This window comes from Corvus hawaiiensis, chromosome 10, assembly GCF_020740725.1.
Source record: "Corvus hawaiiensis isolate bCorHaw1 chromosome 10, bCorHaw1.pri.cur, whole genome shotgun sequence".
NCBI lineage: Eukaryota > Metazoa > Chordata > Aves > Passeriformes > Corvidae > Corvus > Corvus hawaiiensis.
The window spans coordinates 16,129,781-16,154,779 of record NC_063222.1 but is presented as its reverse complement, the minus strand read 5'-3'; the positions used below and the strand labels follow the sequence as shown (position 1 = coordinate 16,154,779).

The 24,999-nt window shown below is 48.7% G+C and overlaps 1 protein-coding gene across 1 annotated transcript; it reads right to left on the bottom strand.

The window, feature by feature from the left end:
• Window positions 1–12,296: 12,296 nt before the first annotated feature.
• Window positions 12,297–24,647, bottom strand: LSG1 (large 60S subunit nuclear export GTPase 1). Its single transcript, XM_048314766.1, has 14 exons — window positions 24,532–24,647; window positions 24,340–24,457; window positions 23,942–24,062; window positions 23,281–23,367; window positions 22,325–22,411; window positions 20,160–20,220; window positions 19,287–19,463; window positions 17,787–18,206; window positions 17,382–17,483; window positions 16,426–16,569; window positions 15,996–16,119; window positions 15,307–15,386; window positions 14,506–14,679; window positions 12,297–13,213 (listed from the first exon to the last, which is right to left on the bottom strand). The coding sequence occupies exons 1-14, from the start codon at window positions 24,610–24,612 to the stop codon at window positions 13,034–13,036; spliced, it is 1,956 nt and encodes a 651-aa protein (XP_048170723.1). The 5' UTR covers window positions 24,613–24,647; the 3' UTR covers window positions 12,297–13,033.
• Between the last annotated feature and the right edge of the window lie 352 nt (window positions 24,648–24,999).

Genomic DNA, 24,999 nt, shown 5'->3' with positions numbered 1-24,999 from the left:
GGGGCATTTGGCATCCACAGCTTCTCCAGGACTTCATCACAGATCCCATATCAAGATGCCCCTGTCCTGCCAGGTTAAGGAACAACTCATAACCCCTGCTGTACCTGGAAACTGGACACAATATTAGCATGGTCCAGCGCAGATCAAGCAGTTATTGCTGAAGTGATTTCTGCAACCTTGTTGTCACAGCACCTCCTGGGAAAGCACTCAGCAGACTGGCAGTCAGTGCTGTTACAACAAAGCAGAGGGGCTGGGAAGCCTTTCTTCTGCTTTGTGCTCTCCAAAGGCTCTGCTTTCAGAGAGGACAGGAACCAAAGCCTGTGTACAGCTCTTCTCCCTGGCATGGCGCCTCAGAGAATGAGGCGGGTTATGCTGTCTGGTCATTTGACCCACCATCAATCATCCTCAGTAACTTTTTCATCTCTGTTATTTCAACTAAATGGGCAAAGTCCATGAGTTTATTATGATCTGAGACACTGCTTCTGCAATGCCCTCTGATGTCCTGGTGGCTCCCCATCCGCCCTGCAGACTGGCGGCATTGCTGCCATCAGGACTGGTGTTCCCTGCCCACATGGCCCGGCACCAGCTGGAACAGGGCAGGAGCTTAATGTGCTGATGGACAAAGAACATCTTGTGCAAGGGCTAGAGAAGATCGGCTCACCTTCAAGACACTGAAAAGCAAAGCAGGGGACATTCACAGTGTGGTGGCCCAGTACCCCCGCATTGGGGACACTGGGTTTGCTGGTTGGCAGCAGCACCCCACAGTGCCAGGCAGGGTGGGCAGCAGGCAGAGCTGCACAGCCCAGGAGCCCCAGGCTACGGCCAGCCCCGTGCACAAACCAGCTTTACAAAGCACAAAGTGAGACCACGTCAGACTCATTTTGCTTTTCTGAAACTACCGACTTTAGAAGTTACCTGTGTTTCCTTTGCCCTCTGCTTTCCAAGCCATACTGCTCAGGCTCCCTCCATCTCTCCAGGCTTTCCTCGGCAAGAGCCAGGCCTGGAGCAGTGCTGTGAAGAAGCCAGGAAGGATAGTTACTTGCTGACAGGAGCCAGGGTTTGCGTGCTCAGCCGTGGCAGCACCCTGACAGACCTCGCAATGCTGCTGCCTGACAGTAATGGGCAGTTCCGTGCTTTTTCCTTTCCCAGCTCTCGCCAGAAGATGTTTTCCCCATGCTCTCTCTTCGACTCTGCAGTGTGGCAGCTCCAAAGCCACGACTTGGAAGTAGCAGCTAATGCTGAAAGAGAAGCCGCTGGATCCTTTCCACCATTCCTTGCCCTCTGGGGTCCTTTCTTCTCTATCCGTGAGGTTTTAGAATAAGAAAGGGCTAATTACTTTTGCAGCTTGTCATTACTTTTGCAGCTCCACCCTAACTGATGCCTTTTCCTGGTCTTAAAATCAAGAGGCATACACGGTTAGAAGGGGAAAAGGGATTTTACCTTGGTATTTATTCTCAAGGATCCTTAGGTGTACACGTCCAGGTCATATGCATCAAGATGTACCCCACCGAGTCTTTCCCTGTGTCTCTGTGTCTCTCTCCTCCCGTGTGTTTCCGTGTCCCCCCAACATTGGGTATAACACTATAGGCTTTTCTAATTAGCATATCTATCAAAGATTCCCCAATGAGAGGTTCAAGTGAGCCCCCCCCCAAGGAACCTTCCCCTGGATGGTTCTATCTTGGTTTACAGAATATGTTCTGGAGAGGACCTTGGGGTCTGGGGCACACGGATCCCTAGCTACGAAGCCTCTAAAATGTTTAGTCTCTTAGCTTAACAAACAAGTCTAAGAATGTAGGCAAAAAGCACTAGGAATACAGAAGCTGTAAAAAGGTATAACAGGGGTATAACAGGGGTATAAAAGAAAAGGCAAAAATCTTCATGGCATCATAACAAGCCAGTGCGTCTGCCTCCCCAGGACAGATCATGCCCTGACAAACACCTGGCTGCTTGATTGCTCCCCACAGCTCTTGGGGTTCTGCCGACACCCCGGGCTGAGTGTGCGGCAGGGTGCTCTTGGTGGCTGGGGAACCCAAAGGGAGGACGGTGCAAGGAAGAGGAGTGCTTGTGTGACAGCACGTCTCCCTCGCACACGTAGCCGTGCAAAGAAACTCACTCCTGTGTACTGCACTGGGGCTTCTCGGATCCTTCCCTAGAGGCAGCACAGCACAGAACGTGCTGATGGAGACCTCCCAGTGCGCCGTGTCCGCGGAAACAGTTCTTGGGGCCCTTGATGGCTTCATCCAAGACTGCCTGACTGCCAGGAATCTGGCTGGATCCTCCTGCCCTACTCTCCACAGCTACAAAACTGGCAGAGATGATCAACAACAGGGGTGTTTCCTCACATCGCAAAGCAGGTGAGCTCCAGTCACCCCACAGAGCAGAGGATACCCAGCAAACACGAAAACCACAAGGTCTGCCCAAACCTGACCTGGTGCCACCCCTGTCCCTGGCCAGGCTGGTGACCTTGGCTGAGCACATCACCCCCCACACACCTCTCAGGGAGGGGGAGTTGAACAGGCAGATGCATCTGCAGCCCCTCAGGAAAAGCCTCCTCTAAAGCTGCACCCGCTCAGAGCATTCCCACCCTGGCCATTGTTTTGGGAATGACTGGAAAATGTCAGCAGGGCACTGGGTGCGGGTGGGGGGTCAGGAAAAAGGAAAAAGAGATGATTAGATTTTTTTTTAAGTCAGCCAATAAATTATATTAACTTTTCCATTGACCTTTTCTGGGGTCACATTATCAGACTAGTGAATGTGGTTCACGAAGATAGGATTATGCTCAGATTTCAAACTGTGCAGAAAGTGCATCCCAAGCAACATGCCAAAATGGAAATGTCAGCTCTGCCAGATGGGTGTGCTTCTCATTATCCTCCCAAGGAAAGCCAGACCCAGCACCTACAAATATTGTATATGTTATTTAAAGGGTCTGGCTCCCAGGGAGGCTGGGAATTGTGTACGGTCTGCCTTTGTCAATAGTGCCGTTTACTCCTTTCCCCTTGAGACTGTGGTGGCACTGGAGCTGCCTGTGGAAGGACTGGCTTGCTGCAGGCATCCAAGAACACTTTCCTGCCCATGCTCAGCCAGCTTGCCATAGAGCAGACAGCTGGGAATGGGCAGCTTTCCTTGGCCAGGGTGTGAACACTGGCCTGGCGTCCTGCTGCTGCCTTTAGGATGGGATAATGTTCAAAGCATGGGGCAGGGCGGGGGAAAGAGTGTGAGGGTGCAGCTACATGTGCTGGGTGCCTGCAAGGGAAGCACTGCTGCCCATGGCTGCCCCCAGTGTCTGACAAGGCTTACCAGGTGTTGGCAGGGCTGCAGCACTGAGCCACATCATACCAGCTCCCTATCATGGAGCCAGCAGCAACAGCTCCTTCTGTAGCATCTTCCAGGAGTGCCCCAGAGAGGAGGAAGTGTGCCAGCCCACAGGGGCAGTGACCCTGTTGTCCGCAGGCTGTCCTGGTCCTCGGGGCTTAGAGAGTTGCCCTGTCCCTGTGGCCCCGGCACAGACAGAAGCCTCCTCTCACCCCCTGCCAGCCCGGCATGACCAAAATTAGCTTCCCCTTCGTGTGTGCTGGGTAGAAGAGCCACGATTGTATCTCGGAAAAGCATTATTGTATTCCTCAAGCCCTATCTTATCAGGGAAAGGAAAATGGGACTTTGACAAATTGCCTCTGCAGCAGCCGGGGTAAGCACATGATTTTCGGTAATCACCTGCCCTGTGGTCGCCAGTGGCCACTATTGTTCCCAGCCCCGGCTGTGCCCTGCGGAGTCTGGGCAGCCATGACCCTCCCGAAGGCAAGAGAACACACAAGCCCCAGCCACCCTCACCTCGGCTGCACCCAGTACATTGCGTTTGCAGGTGGGGATGCAGCTAAAGTCAGATGGATCCCTTTATCAGGAGCCTTCAAGTGCTGATAAGGTGACATCACCTGCATGGAGCAGGGACTTGAACTCTCTTGCAAGGGGAGATGGTTATCAGCAATCTCTGGCAGGGCTGTGCTGGCTCTGCAGCCTCACAGCTGGAAGCAGAAATGCGCTCTGAGCCTGGGACAGATAGGAAGGGTTTGTTTTGCTTTGCACAATGGCTGCTCAGATCCTGTCCAACAGCGGAGCAGAGAGCACAGCAGGGCATTTCAAAGGCACTTGGCCTAGTGCTGTCACCACGCGGGGAATCCAGCATGGCCAGTGGCCGTCCTGCCCCTGGGACAACGCTCAGCCTGACCCCAGGGATGGCTTGGTCCCTGAAATACCTGTTACAACAGGAGACATTGTTCCCAGTCCCAGGACAAAGAGGATCATCACCTGAAGATCTGATGTCATCTCACCAGGAAATCTAAGAGCCACCCATGAACCCATCTCTGCCTGCAAAGTGTCCATGCAGGGAGGAGAGCAAGGCACTCCTGTGATGTCTCCACTCCTTGCTGCTGCAAGGCCACCTGGAGACCGTCCCCAGCAGGGTTATGAGGACCAAAAACCTCTTCAATGAGTCCACAAACTACGTTCCCTGGCAGAGCAGGGAGCAGCAGGTGCTTGGCTCACATCTGCTGTGAGCTACAGGGCAGAAGACCCAAGGGCGACAGTGATGGCCAGTGGGACAGCCAGCATGATCCTGCAATGGTGTCCCACGGGGGACCCCTGCCTAGCCTGCTCAGTTCAGCTGCCTGGGAGGGTGAGAACAGCACTGAGGCCATGATGGATGCCTGCAGCCAAGCTCACTGCTTGTGCAATGCATTGGGAAGTGCTTCATCCCCCTAAGCACAGCTGTGGTTGCTGGTGGGGTGATCTCCATCAGAGGTGCTGATGCCAGTGGCAGCTCCCTGAATTCCCCAGTAGCAGCAGCCTGTGAGGGCTACTGGGAGTCGGCAGAAGTTACAGCAAACTCTGTACAACACCTGCCTGGTATTTTAGTGCTTTGTGCCCTTTTTTGCTCTGCTGCTGGCTCCTGCTTCCAAGGGCTGGATGAAGGGAGAGATTGACAGGTGCTGCAAGTGTCACAACCATCCCAGCAAGGCTGCTGCTGATTCCTGCATGTCTCCCTATACCTACAACTCAGCCCTCTGCTTTCAAGAGCTGGGTTGTCAGAGTGAAACCAAATGGGAAAACCCCAGGTGGACTCAATACAACATCTGAAAGGGCTGATGCCACTAATCTCCCCTTGCTGCACCTCAGGGCAGAGGGCAAGCGCAGCTGCTGGAAAGTTGCAAACCACAGGAGTGTGTGGTGTGCCCCAGCCTCTCCTGCACAGCTCCTCCCTTTGCCAGATCCCTGAAATGTCCCTTCCCACCAGTGTACCCCTTCGTGGCTCCCAGCCTGGGACGAGAAGGGACCAGGCACTGCTTGCCGAGCACAGCACCCATCCCATTGCTTTCTGAAGCACAGCTGTAATGATGGAACACCAAGGCAGCCCTTGGGACATTCCTCCAGGGCCAGAGCAGAGCAGGTCAGCACAGGGTGACCTCCTGCAGCCCACCCTGCCGCTCCCAGTGCCACAGCCTGGAGGCTTCCTGAGCCAAAGAGCCAGCCCTGGCCTGCCTCCCTGATCTCCTCTCATCATTCATCCCAGTCTTGCTGCCCAAAATAGCCTACAATGATTTCCGCAGTTAATCTGGGCCTGCTCTGACCCTGCAGGCTGTAATCTGAATTCAGCTCTAGCCAGGTTCATTTCAGGCCTCCCTGTCCCCTTACTCTGAGACACAGCAAATGCACTCATCCTTTCCTTTGCTGTCCCAATAGTACCCACCCCATCACATCCCCTCTTTGGGAGGACACTGCTGCAGAGGCTCACCTCTATCCTTACCGAGAGGCCATCCACCTGTGCCCCTTGCACCTCTTCTCATGGCCCGTTTAGCTCTGGGCACTGGGGGGTGCCCAGTGCTGTACACACATCAGATTCTCTTCCAGCACTTTCCCAACCAGCTCCCACACAGCACTGCTCCCATGACCAGCCTCCTCTTTGGCAGCACCTAATCCTGCTCCCAGCCCTGACCACATGGACACCACTCTGTCCCTGTCTCCCCTACTCTGAAACATAACATGTAACACATATAACATGTCACTCTGTCCCTCAGCCACTCAGCAATGCTTTCAACACCTGCCGCCAGCTTTGGGATGTTCATACACCCAATAGAAATGTACCACTAGCAAATATTGTGGCCTCATTTTCCTCAGCTCTTCCAAAGTGTTTAAAGTAAGATTTAAAGCGAGACACCAAGCTCTGAGATGCAACTGACAGCCTCGAAGGATGGGATATCATCCACAGGGACCTGTACAAGCCTGAGAGGTGGGTCCATGGGAACTTTCTGAAGTTGAACAAAGGCAATGCAAGGTCCTGCACCTGGGTTGAGGCAACCCCTGATAGCAGTACAAAACAGATTGAGAACAGCTCTGCCAAGGACTTGGGGGTGCTGGTGGATGGGAGGCTGGATACAAGCCAGCAATGTGCACTGGCAGCTCAGAAAGCCAAACATGTTCTGGGCTACATCCAAAGCAGAGTGGACAGCAGGTGAGAGAGGGGATTCTGCCCCTCTGCGCTGCTCTGGTGAGACCCCACCTCCAGTACTGTGCCCAGCTATGGGGTCCCCAACATAAGAAGGACATGGACCAGTGGGAGCAGGTCCAGAGGAGGCCATAAAGATGCTTAGAGGACTGGAGCACCTCTCCTATGAGGAAAGGCTGAGAAAGTTGTGGCTGTTCAACCTGGAGAGGAGACAGCTTGGGGCAGACCTTAGACTTACCTTTCAGTACTTGAAAGGGATCTACCAGAAAGATGAGGACAAATGTTTTAGCAAGGCCTGTTGTGATATGACAAGGGGTGATGGATTAATTTAGATTAGGTATGAGGTAGAAATTCTTTACAATGAGGGGAAACACTGGAACAGGTTGCCCAGAAAGGTGGTAATTGCCTCATCCCAAGAAACATTCAAGGTGGGGTTAGATGGAGCTCTGAACAACCTGATCTAGTTGAAGATGTCTCTGCGCAATGCAGAGGTGTTGGACTAGATGGTCATTGAAGGTCCCCACCAACCCAAACTATTCTATGATTTCTCTTGCAAGTGTATAAATGAAGGACGCAGATGGTCCCATGGGATGGAGCAGGAGCAGGCCAGGCTACCTGTTGCTCCAAGGCTTGTTGTGAAGCACCGAGAACACCGTGCCCGCTGCACACCCACCCCTGTGACAGCCAGCCCTGCCAGCTCAGGGGATCCCGGCTCACACGGACATCCTCCTGCGCTTTAGAAAGCAGCCAAGGTGCCCACCCCAGAGTCTGCAGCAGAGACTTTTGTTTCACTTGAGGTTATCTTATCGCCATAGGAAAGGCAATACAGCAGAAGAATTTCCTTTCCTTTATGTTTCCAGCCTTTCCATTGTCTGGCGTCTGGATTTCTGAGCCTTGCCACTCACCAATGTGCTCAGGCCTTTGGAAATATGAATGCAGGCCCTTCTTATCAGCAGGAGCTCTGCAAAGGTTCCTTTTGCTGCTGCAGGCAAACCAGGCAGGGTCTGGTGGCCCCAGGCCCCATCCTCACCCCATTCATGAGCTGTGCATTTTCCACTGCCCAAGGCAGGTGCCAGCTCAGCAGTTCATTCAGAGGGATGGCAGTGCCAGGCAGAAGAGCTTGATGAGAATTGACCAAGGCATTTAAACACCACGGTCTTCCATTTCTTTCTTCCTTACATGGCAGACCATGAGGGATGGGTCAGACCCCTACATAGAGCACTAACGACATCTCAACCTGCCGGATGGGTTTCTATCTCACTGGTCCATGGCTTGTGGTGCTAAAGTTAGCAGCCAGGGATGACCAGGAAGCATGGTGGCCACCAGTAGCGAGCCACAGTGGGGACTGTCCCTTTCTCCTGCCTTGCTGGGTGGATCAGCTGGCTTCAATTTCACTGGGCATGCTTGTAAGTCCAAGTGCAGAGGGAAACAGCAGCACAATCACAAGAGGAGACTGATGGATTTGAATCCAGCTGTGAGGCTGCACCTCTCCCAAAGCCCCAATTCCAGGGAAGGAAGCCATCAGTGGTGAGAAAGGGGGACCCCCATAACACATTGCAGCAGGACAAGGGTGAAAGATGCTGGAAGCTGTCCCTGTTCCACCAGGCAGTGCTTCAGGTGCAGCATGGCATAGCAGCCTGTGGTAGCACCCCAGAGCTTCTCACCTGCCCCTAGAGAGCCCTAAAGAAGTACCTTCTGCTGCTTACTGTTTGGCTGAGGTGCTTGAATATCCTGGAGGGACTGCAGCTCGTCTGGGCACAGCACAGAGCAAGGCTAAGCAGCAGGGCTCGGCTGGCTCCACTGCACCATGACATCCTCGAAGTCCCACTGTGAAGAGAAAGGAGCAGGCAGTGCCCCCCGAGGGTGCCAGGAAGCTCCAGGCAGCTCCCTGGGCAGCACAGGACCTGCACCACCTCCTTCCAAAAAGGCAAACTGGCTGCATTTGAAACTAGAAAGTATTTGGTTCTCTCTTTCCTCATGGCAAAGCAAGCAAAACGCAAAGCAGAATAGTGCTGGTTTCCATTTTTCTCACACACTTCCCTCCCTGCCCAGGCAATGTGAGGAGAGGGCTCAGGAGCACACAGGGGGTGGCCAAGCAAGATGTGGAGTGTGTAAAGGGTGGGAGAATCCCTTTTCCCTGGGACCCACACAGCAGTGCTTCCTGAGCATCCCCCTGCACTGCCCTGAGCACAGCTAGTTCTGGGAAGTTCCAAGCAGAGACAACTCTTGCTGAAAACCCTGTGAAATCCCAGATGAGCTCTCACTGGTCTACCAATGCTGGCCAACACAAAGGGGCTCTGCAGAGGCTTCCAGCTTCCCTTTGCTCTGGGCAGGCACCAAAAGCCTGGCTGCACTGCAGGACCTTCCCTCCTGGACGATGTTTCTGCTTCTTTGCCTCAACTGCTGTAACTCCCAAGTGACAAAGGGCTGGTGATATTTCCAGAAGGGCAAACCCAAGTCTGCTCCACCCAGCACACACAGTCCTCCTGCCCTGACACCACCCATGGGACAGACCCTTTTCCCACAGCCACAGCAAGAAAGAACACTGGGCCAGAGTTCCTCTGACTCAGTAGCAGTTTCTTTTCCTCTTGTCCTCACCATGACCTCTCTCCATGTCCCAAGATGTCTTGGGCACCTCAGGCATTTAGTTCGGAGAGATTATTTTCTGAGGTGTACTGGAGACCTCTTCCCTGCCTTTCTCCTTTTTCCCCAATATTTTTTTTCCTTTTGCAGCAAAGAAAGAAAAAACTCAGTAAAAAAAGCTGGACTAGAGCCACCACACAGGGAAGGTGAACAGCACAATACAGCTCCTCACAGACATGGGGTAAAGGATCCTGTTGGGGCCAGGCAATGGCATGAAGCTCCTCACAGGTGGGAAAGAGCTGTGACCAAAGAGGGGAAAAAAAAAAAAGGTTGCTTCTTACTTTAAAGCAACAGTGTCTCAGGACAATCAGGAAAGAGTTGCTTAACTTTTGTAGAAACAGTTTGGAAGGCCCTGGACTCAGCTGCTGCCTTGCCATGGCCAGAGCCATGCTCCCCACTGTGGTCCTGTGGGGGTCGTGGTCCTTGCCAGGGTGGATGGGAAGAGCAGCTCGTGAGCCACTCTGCAGGGGTGTGGTGGGGTGGGGAGTCCCCGGGTACCCACGCCTCTGCTGGGATCCTGAACTGGAGCAGGACCCAACACTGCTCCTGGGGGTGACAGGGCTGCTCGTCTGCCTGGGAAAGGCCGGCCCCTAACGGCAGGACAAGGGGAGTTCAGCCTCCTCCAGAGACAACGGAGTGGTTTTGGTCTGGGCGGTGAGTGCGGAAAACCAGCAAGATCCCACATGGCAGTCCCTTGCTGCAGAGTCCCTGGTGCAAAAGCCATCATCCCTTTGATCCTTGACCTGAGATGCTGGGAAAAGATCAGACACCTGACGCTGACAGCCCCACAGTCTGCAGTGGGGTGATGGGCAGAGGACTTGTTTGTGTAGTGCTGACTCTGCCAAGCTGAGGGGAGCGAGGCTCCTACATCACCTGCCTCCAACTGCAGTTAGAAGAGCCACAGCACACACAACAGAGTGGCTTAGGGATTTGCATCCTGGCATCCCCCTCCCCTCAACTGCTCACCAATGATGTTTCAGGAACAGAGTAAAAAATACTGCTCTTCCTCAATACAAGACTGCAAAACACATTTTTGTAGTAGATAACCTAGATGGCAGCTCAGATGTGCAATGCTAAGTCCTGTGTGTGAAGCAGAGCTCCAGCTTTCTGGACCTCCAGGGCCGAGCTGGTGATTCCACCACAGGCTGCCACTGCTGCCCCACAGGTGTGGCAGCCAGTGCCACGCACAGCACAGACCCACCCGTGTGGCTCCTGGGACACCACACGCTGTGGGAGAGACTGCAGGCTGGTGTGAGGCTCCCTGAACTGGGCACAAGAGACCTGCAGGGAGAACTGTAGTTCACAACGCAAGATACCATAGAAGGCCAGTTCAGCTCCAAACCATATTCTGTTTTTGCTGCATGTATCAGTGCAGGAGGTAACAACATCAGCCTGGAAAACAAGCTCCTTGTATTATAAAGCAAAGCTGCCTAAAAGGGGAGGCAGAGCACTAGGGTGCTGGAAGCGATGTGGATCCCAAAGAAGAGACTGGAGCCAGTTGCAGCCTGCACACTCCCTCTACACACACCAGACATTTGAAGAAAACAGCACTCCCAAATGGAAACTAGCCTTCTCCAGAAAGCAGTGGAGCAGAAGCTCATTCACAGGTGGCCAGGGCAGAGCACAGTGTCTCCTTTGTGCTGGCTCTGACAAGTGAGCAGTGCCCACATAGCCTCACGCCTGCCAGCTGCTGCCATGTGCTGTACTGAGCTGTCAGCAAGGCCCAGCTGGCATTGCCCAAGGAGGGATGCAGTTCAGCAACAGACCAAACCACCACAGGAAAGCATCAATTTGCCTCTTACCTATTTTGCCCACTGCTCAGTAGCAGCATGAAATATTAACAGGTCTTCACGTCCTTCTTCTGTTGAGGCAAGAGTCCTTTAGCACAGCAAGGAGCAGCTTGCATTTAACACCTGAGCACACAGTAATTGCTTGGTCATATTTACATTATCCTTCATTCACTCATGCAAACACTGCAAGTTGCTTGGCAGGTCTCAGGGCCAAAGGTTTCTGCAAGCAACAAGCAGTTGTCCCAGATCTCAGGCCCTGGGGACTTCTGTCACTCACTGGATTTGGAAGGGTCCACATCAGGACACAGCCTGTCCAGCAAGGAGGCTGATGGAGACCCAGCTAACAGGAAAGGCCAGACAGTGCAAAAGAAGAGAACTTGGGTGCATGCAACATGGGCTAAGAATTCAAAATGCTTTGAAAGGAGAAAAACAGAACACAAAAAAATGTTTTACATCTTCAATAAAAGATACTCCAACTTCAGTTTGACAGGTAATCTGACAGGTAATAGCTTCACAGAAGACAAAAACAAAGGAGTGTTTCTGAGCAGTCAAGTCCCTAAAGGGACAAAAGCAGACACCTTTCCTGCAAGGAGGGTAGAAAAGTCAGCTCAGAATGATTTGGCTAAGGCACAACCTCACAACCTTTTCAGGAAACAAAGGCAGAGATCACCTTCTCCAGGAGAACTAAATTAAATAGTCTCTCCTGACAATCTACTTTCTGCTACGGTACACTGATTTAAAGTATCATTGACCATATTAATTCAGTGTAATTATAATTTAACTTTACAGATGGCAGGGAACTATCTTCCCTCCAGTGATGTAATTAGGAACTCAAGAGCAGGGACAGCAGGGGAAGCAGGAGCTGAGGTGAGAGCTCTGCTGTCAGGGGACCCTCTGCACCCACAGTGCAAACTGGCTGTACAGGACACACACAAAGGATCACAAAACCAAAACCAGCTTGGTTGCACACCCCGCATCTGCTGTGGCTTTGCTGAGCAGTTGCTTTCATCTCTCCATCCACATTTAAGGCCTGGAAAGTACAAAATTACACGACAGCAATCCCTTTTTTAGTATCAAAGAGGCCAGCATCCTGTGTTACTCCACCACCTAAAAACAAAGCATGACTCGTCTTTGTGAGCTTTTCAGTCCTATCATTACTCTCTGTGCTGATCTAGGAATGAAGAGCACTGACCAAGTGCACAAACATTTTCACAGTAGGGCAGCTGAGAAGTAAATCTCACTTTAATCTGACCCCAAGTAAGTAAAGTCTTTTTAACATCAAATACTCAGCTACTCAATTAAAATCTGCTAACAGACAGTTCTCTGACTTAGAGCAATGAGAAAGAACATGACAGACACATAGGAAGTAAAATCTCAAATATATTTAAGGACAAATTAGCACCAGATTTTTATCCAGTCACATGGAGCCAATGTTTTAAAATACCAGTGGGAAGTCACACAGAAAAACAACTGATACCAGCTCAGTGTAAAGGATATAAAAGCAACATTTTCCTTGCATGATGTGCTGTGCTGTGCTCAAGCTGGGAAACAGGGAGTGGTTACAGATTCTACAGAGTAGGGCTGGTATAGCAGAGAAGGAAGAGGGCAGTAAAGATCATTTTACCTCATTTATCAACACTCTAAAGCATTCTGTCAAATCAACAGACAATCAACCTTAAAGACGAAAAAAAAAAAAAAGCACAATAGTGTCTCAAAATGTAACAAATATCACTCATTGAAATTCAACTGTTTCAAGATTTTAGTTTTACAAGGCTTGCTTTGATTGCAACAGCTATAAAATACATCCTTTATGGAAGGAAAAACATTCCTGCACAGCTCCATCTGCTCCCATTGAAAGGATGTTTCAGCAGCAGTCAAATGTCTGGGCTGGTTTCCAGATAACAAGAACAGCCAGGTCTCTTTTGTTCTCAGAAGGGATGAACTCCAACCACCAGAGCCCACTCTCATCCCCTGCCAGGCCAATCCACCGCAGAGAGCTCCCAGGTGAGCTAGTCATGCCCGCTTATCTGTTCTTTCCCCCTCAATTAAGGCCTGTGGGACAGTGCAGTCCCTGCCCTGAAAAGGCAAGATACTGGTGCCACAGCTAAGCCTCCAGGTGCTTAGTGATCCTGCGGATTTTCTCCTTCTTGTTCCGGTTTCCGTGTTTTTTCCAGGGCTTTCCTACCACATTGCCAGGATTGGATGCAGTCACAGGCACGAGGCCGCTCCCAGGCCGGTACCCCATGGCAGCCCGGACCCCTTTCATCAGGGCACGGACATTCTCCTGGAAAAGGAGACACAATCAGCAGTGACTGAGGAGAAGATACTCAACCACTGCAGTTTGTCAGTAAAACCAGACACAGGCAAGCTCAAACCCAGCAGGGCCTGCTCAGCCCCTGCTCCAGAGCTGCAGGAAGGTCACAGCAGGCAGCCAGAGCCTGCCAGCAGCACCAGTTCTGCCGAGCTGTGCCGGCTCCCCAGCGTCCACCACTGACACGACACCGCGCCCTGGCCGGCATCAGCTCCAGCACCAGGATGGATCCTCACAGCCTCTGCTCTGCACACAACAGATTGTCTTCCCAAATAAATCTGGCACCCGGGAAAGCCACAGACCAAAATTGGTTGCTCAAATCTGGAGCGTGGGCAGCACTGACGGGGCTCGCAGCTCGTGCCAGTGCTTTGGGCAGACAGAGCAACAGTCTGGTAATCCCAAAAATTCTTTTCAGGTCACGGTTTTCTGAAATAGCTCACTTTTTTTTTTTTTTTTGAAAAGAGCCTGAGTGCTTGTTTTCAAAATGCATGATTATCTTTAGCTATGCTAAACAAATGGTGTTCACATCCAGCTAACCAAACAGAACGGAACATGCTATCTATGACCCATCCTCTTCATGGCTAAAAACATGTTCTAATTCCTGTCAGGTATGCAGATCTAGTCAGTTATGGATGTCATTAGTACACTTTTTCAGTAGTGTAGGGGCAAAACAGATCCCTGTGGGATCTAACAAGAATCATAAGTTAAGAAAAATTCCCATTTTCCACTTAATTTTGGGATTTCTTGACTGGATTTTAAATCAGTTTGTATTCTACTCATCTGATTTCAGGTTCTGAGTCAAAACTCCCAGGTAGTACTAAATCAATTATCTTAAAAAAGCTTATCACATCCTCTAAATATGTCAGCTCAGGAAAGGAATGTTATTTTGAAGGACCTATTAGTTCAAAACCATGTTCTGTGTCAGCTGCCGTGTCATTCCTCCTTGTCTTTCTTCCCAGTCACCCTCCTGTTTGCTCAAGATTGACGTTCGATCCATAATGACAAGGGTCACCCTGCTGACCTCTAAAAAATCAGCTATGCACATCTCATTAGCAATCTTTCAGTCACCTAGGACATTCCCAGTGATTTAGGAGATAATGAAAAGAACAGAGAGCTCTTGGGTAGAAATTATGTGCAGATCCCACTGCATCAAACACCATTAACTCAACCTAGCACACCTCCATCCTCAAAGGTGGTTTTCCCCCAGTAACTACAGATGAGTGCTGCAGCAAAAACTCCTAGAACAAATCTCTTCCAGAATTTACCTGATGGAAAAATGTTTTGTCCACCACATTTTCAATTTGTTTTGCTTTGGTATTTTTCTCAGGCTTCACCCGTCCAGTGGCCTGCACAGTTCTACTTTCAGGGCATCTTTGATGCTGGTGCTGAAAATCATTTGGGTCAATACCAGGAGGTGGGTGGCAGTATAACAGCTTCCCCTGTGAAAACAGTGGGACAGAGCTATTACAAAAGAAACTTGGAGAGGAAAGAAAACAACTCCAAAGAAGGGCCTGAAGTTTAGGGGCTCACAATGGCAGACGACCAGTACACTTTATTTCTTCTCCCAGGCAACAACTGGCTTGACTTCTAAGTTAAAGTACTGTTCTACCTCTACATCAAAGTGCCATTTGCAGCTGCAGTGTCCAGCTGCAAACACCACAATGCAAAACTCCCAGGAGCACTGGGGGATCCTATTAAGAAATTATCAACAATAAATTGCTGAGAGGTGCTGCAGAAGCATGCAGTATTACAACACTCAGAGCAACAGTCCTTAGTGCCAAATATTGGTCCAGCTATACATTATGGGTTCATTTCCTGAATATCTGCTAGCTATTTTAGAGATATGATTATTTATTTAGCTGGCACCATATTTTTAAGCAATCACATTTCTAAATTAGCTTAAGAAATTCAATTTATTCTTTTAAAACATAAAAGCAGCCAAATTTAAAGTCTTTTGATACCTGGTGATTTTATCCAGAGAAATATAATTTACTTTATTGTGCTCCAGTACAACCTTTAATTCACCTCTGAGAAGGGAAGAAAACCCAGATGTAGGATGCACTTACACTGACATAATCTTTTAACACATATCGAGCTGATCGCGGCTGGTCTGGCTGTCCATGAGCTGTCATAAAGCCTCTCATATCTGGAAGAGAAATCCAGAGTATATTCTGTGTAAGTACAAGAGAATGTTAGTATGTTCTTCTCTGCTTCCTAACTGCACATTTGTATCCTTTCTCAAAAAACAGTCCCTTAGAAAGAGGCTTCTGTTGGAGAAAGCAGGAAAAAAAAAAAGGGAAGAACTTTGGTGACTGTAAAGGTACTGCAGAAACATCCTGACCTGAAAGGAATTATAAGAGCTGACATCTCCCTACCAGCAGAAAACTGCTGGGGTTTTATTTTTGTTTTAAAGGCAGAGAATGAGAATTCACTGCATTCTTCAAAGTCTAATTCAGACACAGATGGTGGGAGATATCTGACAGGGTAAGAGAACCACATTACAGACTGGCAGGGCATTTCACCAATATCCTCCACACCATCACTGCATCTGTCAGATGAGACTGGCAAAGCACCACTGCAACATACACAGGAGATGAGCCATTACCAAAGGCCATTCCTGAGAGGAGGGCAAGTCCTATCAGATCCAATTCACAACAAACCCAAGATGGGCCTAACTTTACAACATTCCCCTAAGGCCACGTTCAGGACCATGCACACAGTGGATGTGATAGGTTTTAAAAGGATCATCACTCACATCCATATGCTGTTAGCAGCTCTTCAGCAGTAGGCTTTCTATCTGGGTCCTCATCTTCCCTTGGCCTTATGATATTTATTCCATAGGTTGCTTCCAAAATGTTCCGTGGGATATGCTGGCAAACGTAAGCTAGTGAAGGAAACCACCTGGTGATTTACAGCTACACAAGTAATCTTGCCCTTGTCACTCCAAGAGCACACACAACGATTTTGGATTTTGTTGCAAACCAGAAAAATAACATGAGTCTGACAACAAGACAAAGTTGAAATGAGATAGGAGAAGACCAACACAGCAGGATTGTTTTATCCAGTATGTCCCACCTCCCTCAAAGCATGAGCACATGTACTGCTAGCAGGGCTGGAACATGCTACTTGGCATACTCCAAACTGAACCCTTGCAAACACTCTCACAAACCCCATGCAAAGGATATTAGAGAAATAGGTGGAACATGGTCCCTCATCTGATCTATAGGCAGAATTCCAGAACAAATCATTTCTGCCTTGGTAGAGACGAAAGATGGCATCACCAGACCAGGGCAATCACAAAGGCACAGGCCAGGCTCCACATACAGGGTCTACGTGACAAATAACCCATTAGTTCACTATGGCAAGTCAGTGTCCATGGAGGAAAAAGGAACAAAAAAATAAAAATTCAAATGCATAGATGAAACATGGATGCAAATGACAATAAGCAGAAATTCTCCTAACATAGACACCTGCCAGGCTGGCCCCAGCCAACGAATTAAGAAGATCAGATGTGGAAGACAGCAGCACTTTCAAGTTCCTAAATATGGTGTCCAGATGGGGGCAGCAAGATCTAATGGGTCTAATGGGAGAGAAGAAAGCACTCCACAAAACTCTGTTGGACCTTCTGAAACAGCTAGGAGATTAAAAAGTACAAATCCCACAGTGATCCCACACTATAGCATTGGAGTTGGCTACCTCAAAATCAAAGCTTGATCAATATGAAAACAGCAGCAAAACTACATTTATTCACAGCAATGATGTAGACAAGAAGAGTGGTTTGAAACCTTGACCTTAAGCTATTCAGATGAACACTCACTTTAAAAAGTTTCTCTCCTCATGACTGGTGTTGGAAAAAGAAGGCACAAGGTAAGTAAATAAAATCGGGAGATGGAAAACATCTCCCATTGCACAGCAGCTCTTCTGAGTGACTCAAAATGGAGCACGAGTTTAGAAGCAAGAATTAAAGTTCCAAAATTACACACATCAATACCACCCCTCTCCAACCTACTCTGCTGGCCAGAGAGTTCAGGCTGGCATAGTTCTCAATGAGTGCAGGTGGTTGCAACTAGGTCATAATGAAGCTCTCTTCCACCAGGGAAAAAGAAATGATAAAAAGATTGATGTTATTTGTTAGCAATACCTGGAAGTGTTTTGTACGGCCTGGTGTAGCAGACACTGACACCTTCTTATTTCCAAGGATTGTGTTGATGGTTGAACTTTTGCCAACATTAGGGTAACCCACCTAGATGACAAAGAAGTGGAGTATTAACAGTAGTATCAGGCAGGGTACTGCCAAAAGACTGACAGAGCTCTGACACACAAGTTCTTTAATAAAATGTACTAAAAAAACAGGGCAAACAGTGGGGCACACTGAGCTCCAGGAACTTCAGTATTAATCTTTGCACAAAACCCACAGTGCCTTGTGCTTCTAGTTTTTATACCCTTATAGGAAACCAGGCTACAAGATGGAATTTTTCCCACGGGGGGCACATGGAATTAAAATTTAGATTAAGTAAGTTCAATTTAAGCACAAAATCCAACTCACCAGCCCAACATTTACTTCCCCATCCTTCACCCTCGGTCCATCATGCATAGTTTTGAATATCTCCAGAAGCTCATTTCTCTGTACCAGGTGGCTGAAGTTTCTGACATTCCTGTTCTTCTCCTGCACTCCATGCTGCACTGCAGCACCATCAGTCCTGCTTTCCATCCTCTCTGGAGCAAAAGCATTTATGTTGTCACCAGCTTCATCTTCAGAACATGTTTGCCAGTCCTCCTCTTCATCTTCCTCACAGTCTTCATATTCATCACTGCTGTTATCATCACTCACCAGAACCTGGTTTATACTTTTGCTGCCTGTGGATGCTCTTTCTGTGCTACCTTGTGCTGTGTTGTCATCATCTTGACTGGAGCCTTCATCCTCAGAACCACTCGGGTGCTCCACTCCCCCTTCAGCACCCAGTTCCTGTGGGGACAGCAGTCCAGAGGTGAAATGCAAAGACAACACCAAGCCTTGCTGCTGGCTGCAGCTGCTGCAGTGCAGACAACTGTATTTTCATCAGCCAGATCCCAAGAGTTGACAACTCAGTGTTTACATCACACAGGGGTTTTCTAGAGATCTTAAGTAGGATGTAGAACAACTAGCCCATTTCAGGAGAATGACAAAAGTATTCCAAGAGGGACAGTTCACAGCTTCTCTGTGAAGTCATTACGAAGTTCGTCTCCAGAATGAATGTGTGCACACCCATGCTAGTTTTTTTTATTTATTAAGTGTTCCTAGTAAAAGGAATGAATGTTACTCTTTCAAAATGTTCAGAACACAAACCCATTTTGTTTCATGTCTAAATATTTCATTAAAATAATTTTAAACTGTTTTATTTTCAGTCAACTCTACATTTCTTCCCTGCAAAGAGTTTACATTCAAAAAGGAAGATCTTTTCACAACAACAGTATTTTGACCTTTATTCCCAAAAAAGAGAACAGAACTAAAGTGAGACCTTCAGTCTCACTTTTAAATCAGCCTGTAAAAACATTTTATACAAGGACTGCAAACCAGCTGGACAGAGTAGGTATTTTTGGAAGGAGATAGGGGATATCCCACAGCTGAATGGTCATAACAGAAGAAAGCGGCACCTATTGATAACATGTAATTTGGGGTAGCAGCTCATTTTGTTCCACTGGCTAAAAATGACTTTCAGATACTTTAGGTTCTCCAAGAAACACCTTCCCTCTCTGGGAAAGAAAAAAAATCTCTGTACAGATAACCCCATCCCTCACAGTATCCCTCTTGGAAAGGTTTCCAATTCTTTCAATGAGTTAAGAGTTTGCAAGCAGGTCTACAAGGGCTGTTTCTGTGTTTTGCACTTTGTTCACCATTTTACTCCCCTCACTTTTGTCTCTGAATTGATCATTCAAATGCTGTTTTATAGCTGCACAGGTCTTTAAAATAATCCTTTTGTGCTCAGGTATATCACAAGAATAGCTGCAAAGCAAGTTACCAGCTGCAGCCAGCACAGATCTAGTTTGAACTGGTCTCCTACAGTACCTTTGATTCTCCACACAGCCGTTCACACTCTGCCAGAGCTGACCAGAACACCACCTTGACACCCTCTTTCTCAAAGAACTGTGCCCAAGCAGCACGTTGCTCCTCAGTCAGCAAATCTGCTTTGTTGATCAGGATCATGTTCTCCTTGTCATTACTGACCTCCTTAACGTAACTTTCCTAAAGAAAACAAGAGAAGGATCAGTTTGTACTCTGGTTTTGACTCCTCTTCCCCCCAAGATAATGCAAGAGCAGCAAGACAAGTTACTCCATCCTGCTGCACACGAGCGTAGCCAAGCTTACAATCCCTGGGTTGGTGGAAATGCTGTTCAGCAGACAGCTACAAGAACAAACTGGAGCATGCAACTACCACAATACAGCTTGCTGCTGGCCACACGTGCAAACACCTTGTCTGCTTAGAGCTGTGACAAGATATTAATCAGCACCCTGCAGCAGGAGCTCCTAAGACAACTATTTGAGCAATTCCACATCTCACTGATGCAGGGTTCTATAGTCTATCATTACAAACTTGTCACTTCTATAATTCTTGATCGTTTGTAATCCTTACTCACTTTCATTCCACTACACTTTTACATAAAACAGTTCCTTTAAGTGAGGACACTTCTAGTGGGTAATGAGGAATAATATAATATCTGCAATGTAACATCTGCAGAAATGCCTCTAAATCCTGTGTGATATACCAAAAGACAAAGAAAAATAATTTCATGCCAGAATACTTGCATAAATTAATAAGATAGCCACTTAGGCACAACAGCAAAACAGCTTCAAGGTGGCTGAATGCATTAAACAAAAAATGTATCATGTAAACATTAAGAAATAAAATGAAGACAACATTCAAGAAAGTGGTTTACTTACCAGATCTTGACATCTAAACAGAAGGGGGTTTCTGGCATCTACTATCTGGACTACAATGTCACTGCAAAGTAAAGGAAAGCCCCATAAAGTATTCCTTCTTACCTGGCCTCAAAGGAAGCAATAAGGCACAGCAATTATTCACTTCGAGATTTTGCTTGGAATTTTAGTAGCTTTAACTGTATTATCCTACTAAAACCTTTACTGAACATCAGAGCATCTCAGCAGCCCACCTGCCCAACAGAGCCGTGCTTGTGCTACAAGCCAGTACTGCAGTACAGTGTTTACTGCTCCCTTGGCTCATTCTCCTGTACAACTGTACAGCCACCAAGGGGGAAGAAAACACGCCAGTTTTGACAACCCATCTACCCTTCAGAAATGCTCAGCAGGCAAGAACCACAGTAGTGGTACTCCATTTTTTAGAATGGTACTGAAAGCTGTGATAATGCAACTTTATTTCTATCTATTCTCATCCTCAGCTGTGGCAGGGTGTTTACAGAGAGAAAGAAGAGGTGGTTTTCCTACACAGCAAGATTTTTGCATGGAACAAGATGTACAAAGTCTCTCACAAATTACCTGCAGATTTTAAGCATTTGATATTGGGCATTTTCAAAATTTTCTCAGTGCTCTCTTTTTTCACAAAAAGCACAAAACAATGAAAAAATAGCCTTAGATTTCAGGAAAACATATTGCTCCCCCATGCAAGCAAGGCATTGAGACATGCTTTTAGGAAATACCTTCCAAACCCAGACACCAAATTGCCACCACATACATGAGCAGGGCTCATTAGTTCTACAGAGTAATTAAATGCAATGGCTTCAGGTCCCAAAGGCATCCATGCTTCTTTTGTCAAAAGGATGGGGAAAATTTAACTACAGCCTCTTCCACTAGAGCTTCTCCAGGCAGGTAATTTAAAATACTGCCACATGTTACCACATGCTGATTCTATTTGTTTGACAGGGATTTCTGTTAAGTCAGGACAGCTTCAGAACACTACGGGTTGAATGGAAGAATTTCAAGCCTCACTAGGCAGTCTGTTAAGTATTAAAAACAAATAAAAATCAATAATCCCCCCAAGGGAATAATTCAATAAGCCACATGGGTACAAAGAAGGACTGCACAGTTACAGACATTCAAAGATCAATACAAGAGAAAGCTGACACCATGGTACTGGGATGGGATACAGAGAAGTTACTGAATCCCACTGCTGGGAACTAGTTTGAAGCAAACACATGGAAAAGGCTGATAACAGATCAAATTATCTGGGAAGGTTAAAGGACTGAGTGACTTTTCCATTCACTTCTGAGACAGCATCCTCACTCTACATGAAATAAAAAAACTTCAACAGGAGCAGAAAGGCATTAATAACACATTCTAGTCACCTCAAAACACCTAGTACAGTCACACTGCACATTATGATACCCTACAATGGATGCTCCTGACCAGCACTCTCCCAGCCAAAGGCCCAGCAGCCCTCAGTACAAAGCCCCTTCTATGAAAGGACCAGCTCACCATGACCTCACTGGTGAAGTATTTTTCAATTTTAGGAAAGTGAGATGAGATGATCTCAAACTTAATTACTAGTGAAATTAAATGCCCCAGTTAGATTAACATAGCTGATAGCACTCTTATTGTATTACAGCTCAGCAGAGCAAACAAAGCTATTCCTGTGATATGACAGCCTGTTGTCTCCTGTGCACTGCTGCAACTTCTCTATGTGGCAAAGGCCCAAGGAGCCTTTCCTTCTTCCCCAGCATTATTTAGTCCTTGCCTCCTGCCCATGAACATCAGCTGCAGCTGTGTGGTTGGGAAAGAGGGAAAGGGGTTAACCTTGGCAAGAGACCGCAAAGACACTTCTCAAAGGAGGCCTCCCACACAGAGTTACTAGAGGAGGCCAAGAGCAGCAGCCTCTGAAGAATCTTCAGAGACTCACAGTGAACCACCTGCAGATCACAGTGCTGAGAGCTAGCAGGCACCACTAAGCAGCTGCCTTTCTTCACATCACATTTTGATCACTTCCAAACAAAATCACTGCAGTACTGATAATAAAATATTACTAACTTAATTATTTTTCCTGTGCTCAGACACTTGAAACTTGTCCCAAAGCTGCAATTCATGAAAATACATTCAACATCACTTTTTAAAAAGTGGATAGCAAAAGACTTTACCTTCTTTCAATGACTCTCCAAAGCTGACGCCAAAATTCCAAGTTTCTTTCAAATGGGGTTAGAATTAACTTTTTCTCTTCCTCAAGACTAAGGCAAAACAGAAAAAAAAAAGTCACATTTAGTCCATGGCAGGCTGCAAGCTCACCACCAGCTCTTCCCTAGATCCAGAAGGCTTTAGTTTCACAGAGAGCAATCAGACCAAACTCATATATAGGTACTATTACTGATGTTTTTTCAAACAGATCAAGCACCCAGGTAAACTGGTATCAGTGGCACTGTTTTAGTGCTGACAACATGGCTCCTGAGCTTGCCAATGGAGAAGTGGTAAAAGATGGAAAGAACAAGAATTCATCAAGAGTCTGCTTGTGAAATTTGAGAGCCACAATAACAAATGAGAAAAGTTATCCCAGTTGGCAGCAGTTGTTTCTTAATTGAGTACCACTTGGAAAAATTAATGAAATTTGGGGATGGTACCTGGAATACCTCTATACAGCCTTGAACTTGGTGTTATCACCACCTTGAACAACTTTACTCAGGGCAAGCATGGGTTTGCAGGGTGTGAGCAGATACCACTCAACTCTCCAAGCCAGTGGATGCAGCACAAGACCAGCACAAGCTGCCATATGCAGGCTGGCAGCACTGCCTTCTATTCAGAGCAGCACTGTTGCTCTTAAAAGACACATCCAGTAACCCTTTACTTCACAGGCAAATGGAGAACATCACATGCCATCCTAAAGTATTTTAAAAAAACATGCACACACAAGACAGCTTTGCAGAGCTGACCACAAAGTGACACATCTGGACTGTGGCTGGGATGTCCAACCTCCCAGGACAAGTACAGGCAGCTACTGAATAGATGTTAGTTTTATTGGTCCAACAAGGATAAGTACAACCCACTGTTTCCTGTGTCACTAAATGCCACCAGCTACTTACCCAGCCACAAGCAGCATACTCACTGGGCAAGCTGTCGCCTCCACTCGAGAAAGCTCTCTCTCTCTGCTTGCTTCAAGTCCTCTGCACTGGTTGTCCTATCCCAGTGTGGCCTGTAACAAGCATATTTTCAAGTGAGTGGTCAGAAATAGCTGTCAGTCCAGCTACATTACTTCAGTAAACATAAAGAACATAAACACCACACTTTCAGCTATGCTGAGGTAATGGGTCAGATGTGCATGCACCTGTTTTCAGCAACTTTAAGTACACCTTCTTATCCTTTCAAATTCCACTAGCTGAGAGCATGTAAATCAAATACCCCAAAGCTGTTTTCTTGAGCTAAGGTTTGTAGGGTCCCTAAGATGGGGGATTAATCTCTCTGTTCGCCATGCACAGAGCTTTGGAAAGCCTTACCAAGCAGCCTGGATGCACCTGTTCCAGCAGTGCTAAGCTTTGGGCAGGAAAACCACACCATCACGCCAGAGAAGCTGGCACTGGCAGGACTCACATGGCAGGCAGGCACCCGTGCTGTGGGTTACAGCCGGCTCACGCAGGCTAGTTAGAGGCTTCTCCAAAAGCAGGGTATTGCCAGCCTGAGGGCTGTCCTCAGGCTTGCAGCCACGGAGGGATCAGCCATGGAGCCCCACCCAGCCAAGGGGCATCCAGGTCCAGCCCTACAGAACTCACCTCCGTGGGATGCGCAGGAATTGCTGATTCTCCTGGTGCAGCTGCCGGACGCGCTGGGCCTCCTGGGCTGTGAGCAGCCCCGTGCAGCTCTGGGCAGACACGATCTGGGCATTCAGACGCTCTGCCGGAAGGGAGAGACAGTCATCCAAGGCCACCCGTCACCAGCCCTGCTACCCCTGCCACCGCATCCTGTCTCTGCTGACCCCCAGCCCTGGCTCAGGGCCTCACCACCTGCCCCCAGTTCCCGCCCGGCCACACCCACTGCCAGCCCCCGCTCCCACACACTCATCCCAGAACCGGTGTCGGCCCGACCCGGGTCCCCAGCCCCGAGATCCCTCCCCAGTCCCCGGATCTGCCCCCGGCCCAGCCGCACCCCCGGGCCCATCCCAGCCCCTCACCGGCCACGAAGCGGGTGCCGGCCAGCTCGGCCGTGGCCAGGAACTCCTCCAGCGGGCTCTGCTCGGGCGCCGACCGCAGCTCCGGGCCGCGCTCGGCGACCACCTCGCTGACGTGAAGCTGCCGGCACAAAACACCACCGTCAGTCCGGGCCGCCCCGGCCTCCCTCCCGCCTCCCTGGGCCCCCGGCTTACCCATGAGGAGGCACCGCGGCGCTCCAGCCCGCGCTGCCGCTGCAGGGAGCGCCCGAGCCCATCGCTCCGCTTCTTGCCCATGTGCCGCCGTCGCCGCACCGCCGACGGAAGGGGCGGGCCGATCCCCACCTTCTACCGCCCGCTTCCACCGCCCCTTCCGCCGCCCGGCCCCTTCCGCCGCGCCCGCCCCGCCGCGCCCAGGCCCCGCCACCAGGCGGTGCCACCGCGCCGGCACCGCTCTGAAGCTGCAGCACGGGAGGTTTAGGTTGGACATAAGAATTTCTTCACAAAAAGGGTGATTAGACGTTGGAGTGGACTGCCCAGGGAGGTGGTGGAGTCACCGTCTCTGGAGGTGTTTAACGATATGGTACTTAGTGCCATGGTCTAGTGATGTGGTTTCGGACTCGATATCAGAGGTCTTTTCCAACGCAGTTGGTTCTGTGTGATCATCCATCCATCCATCCATCT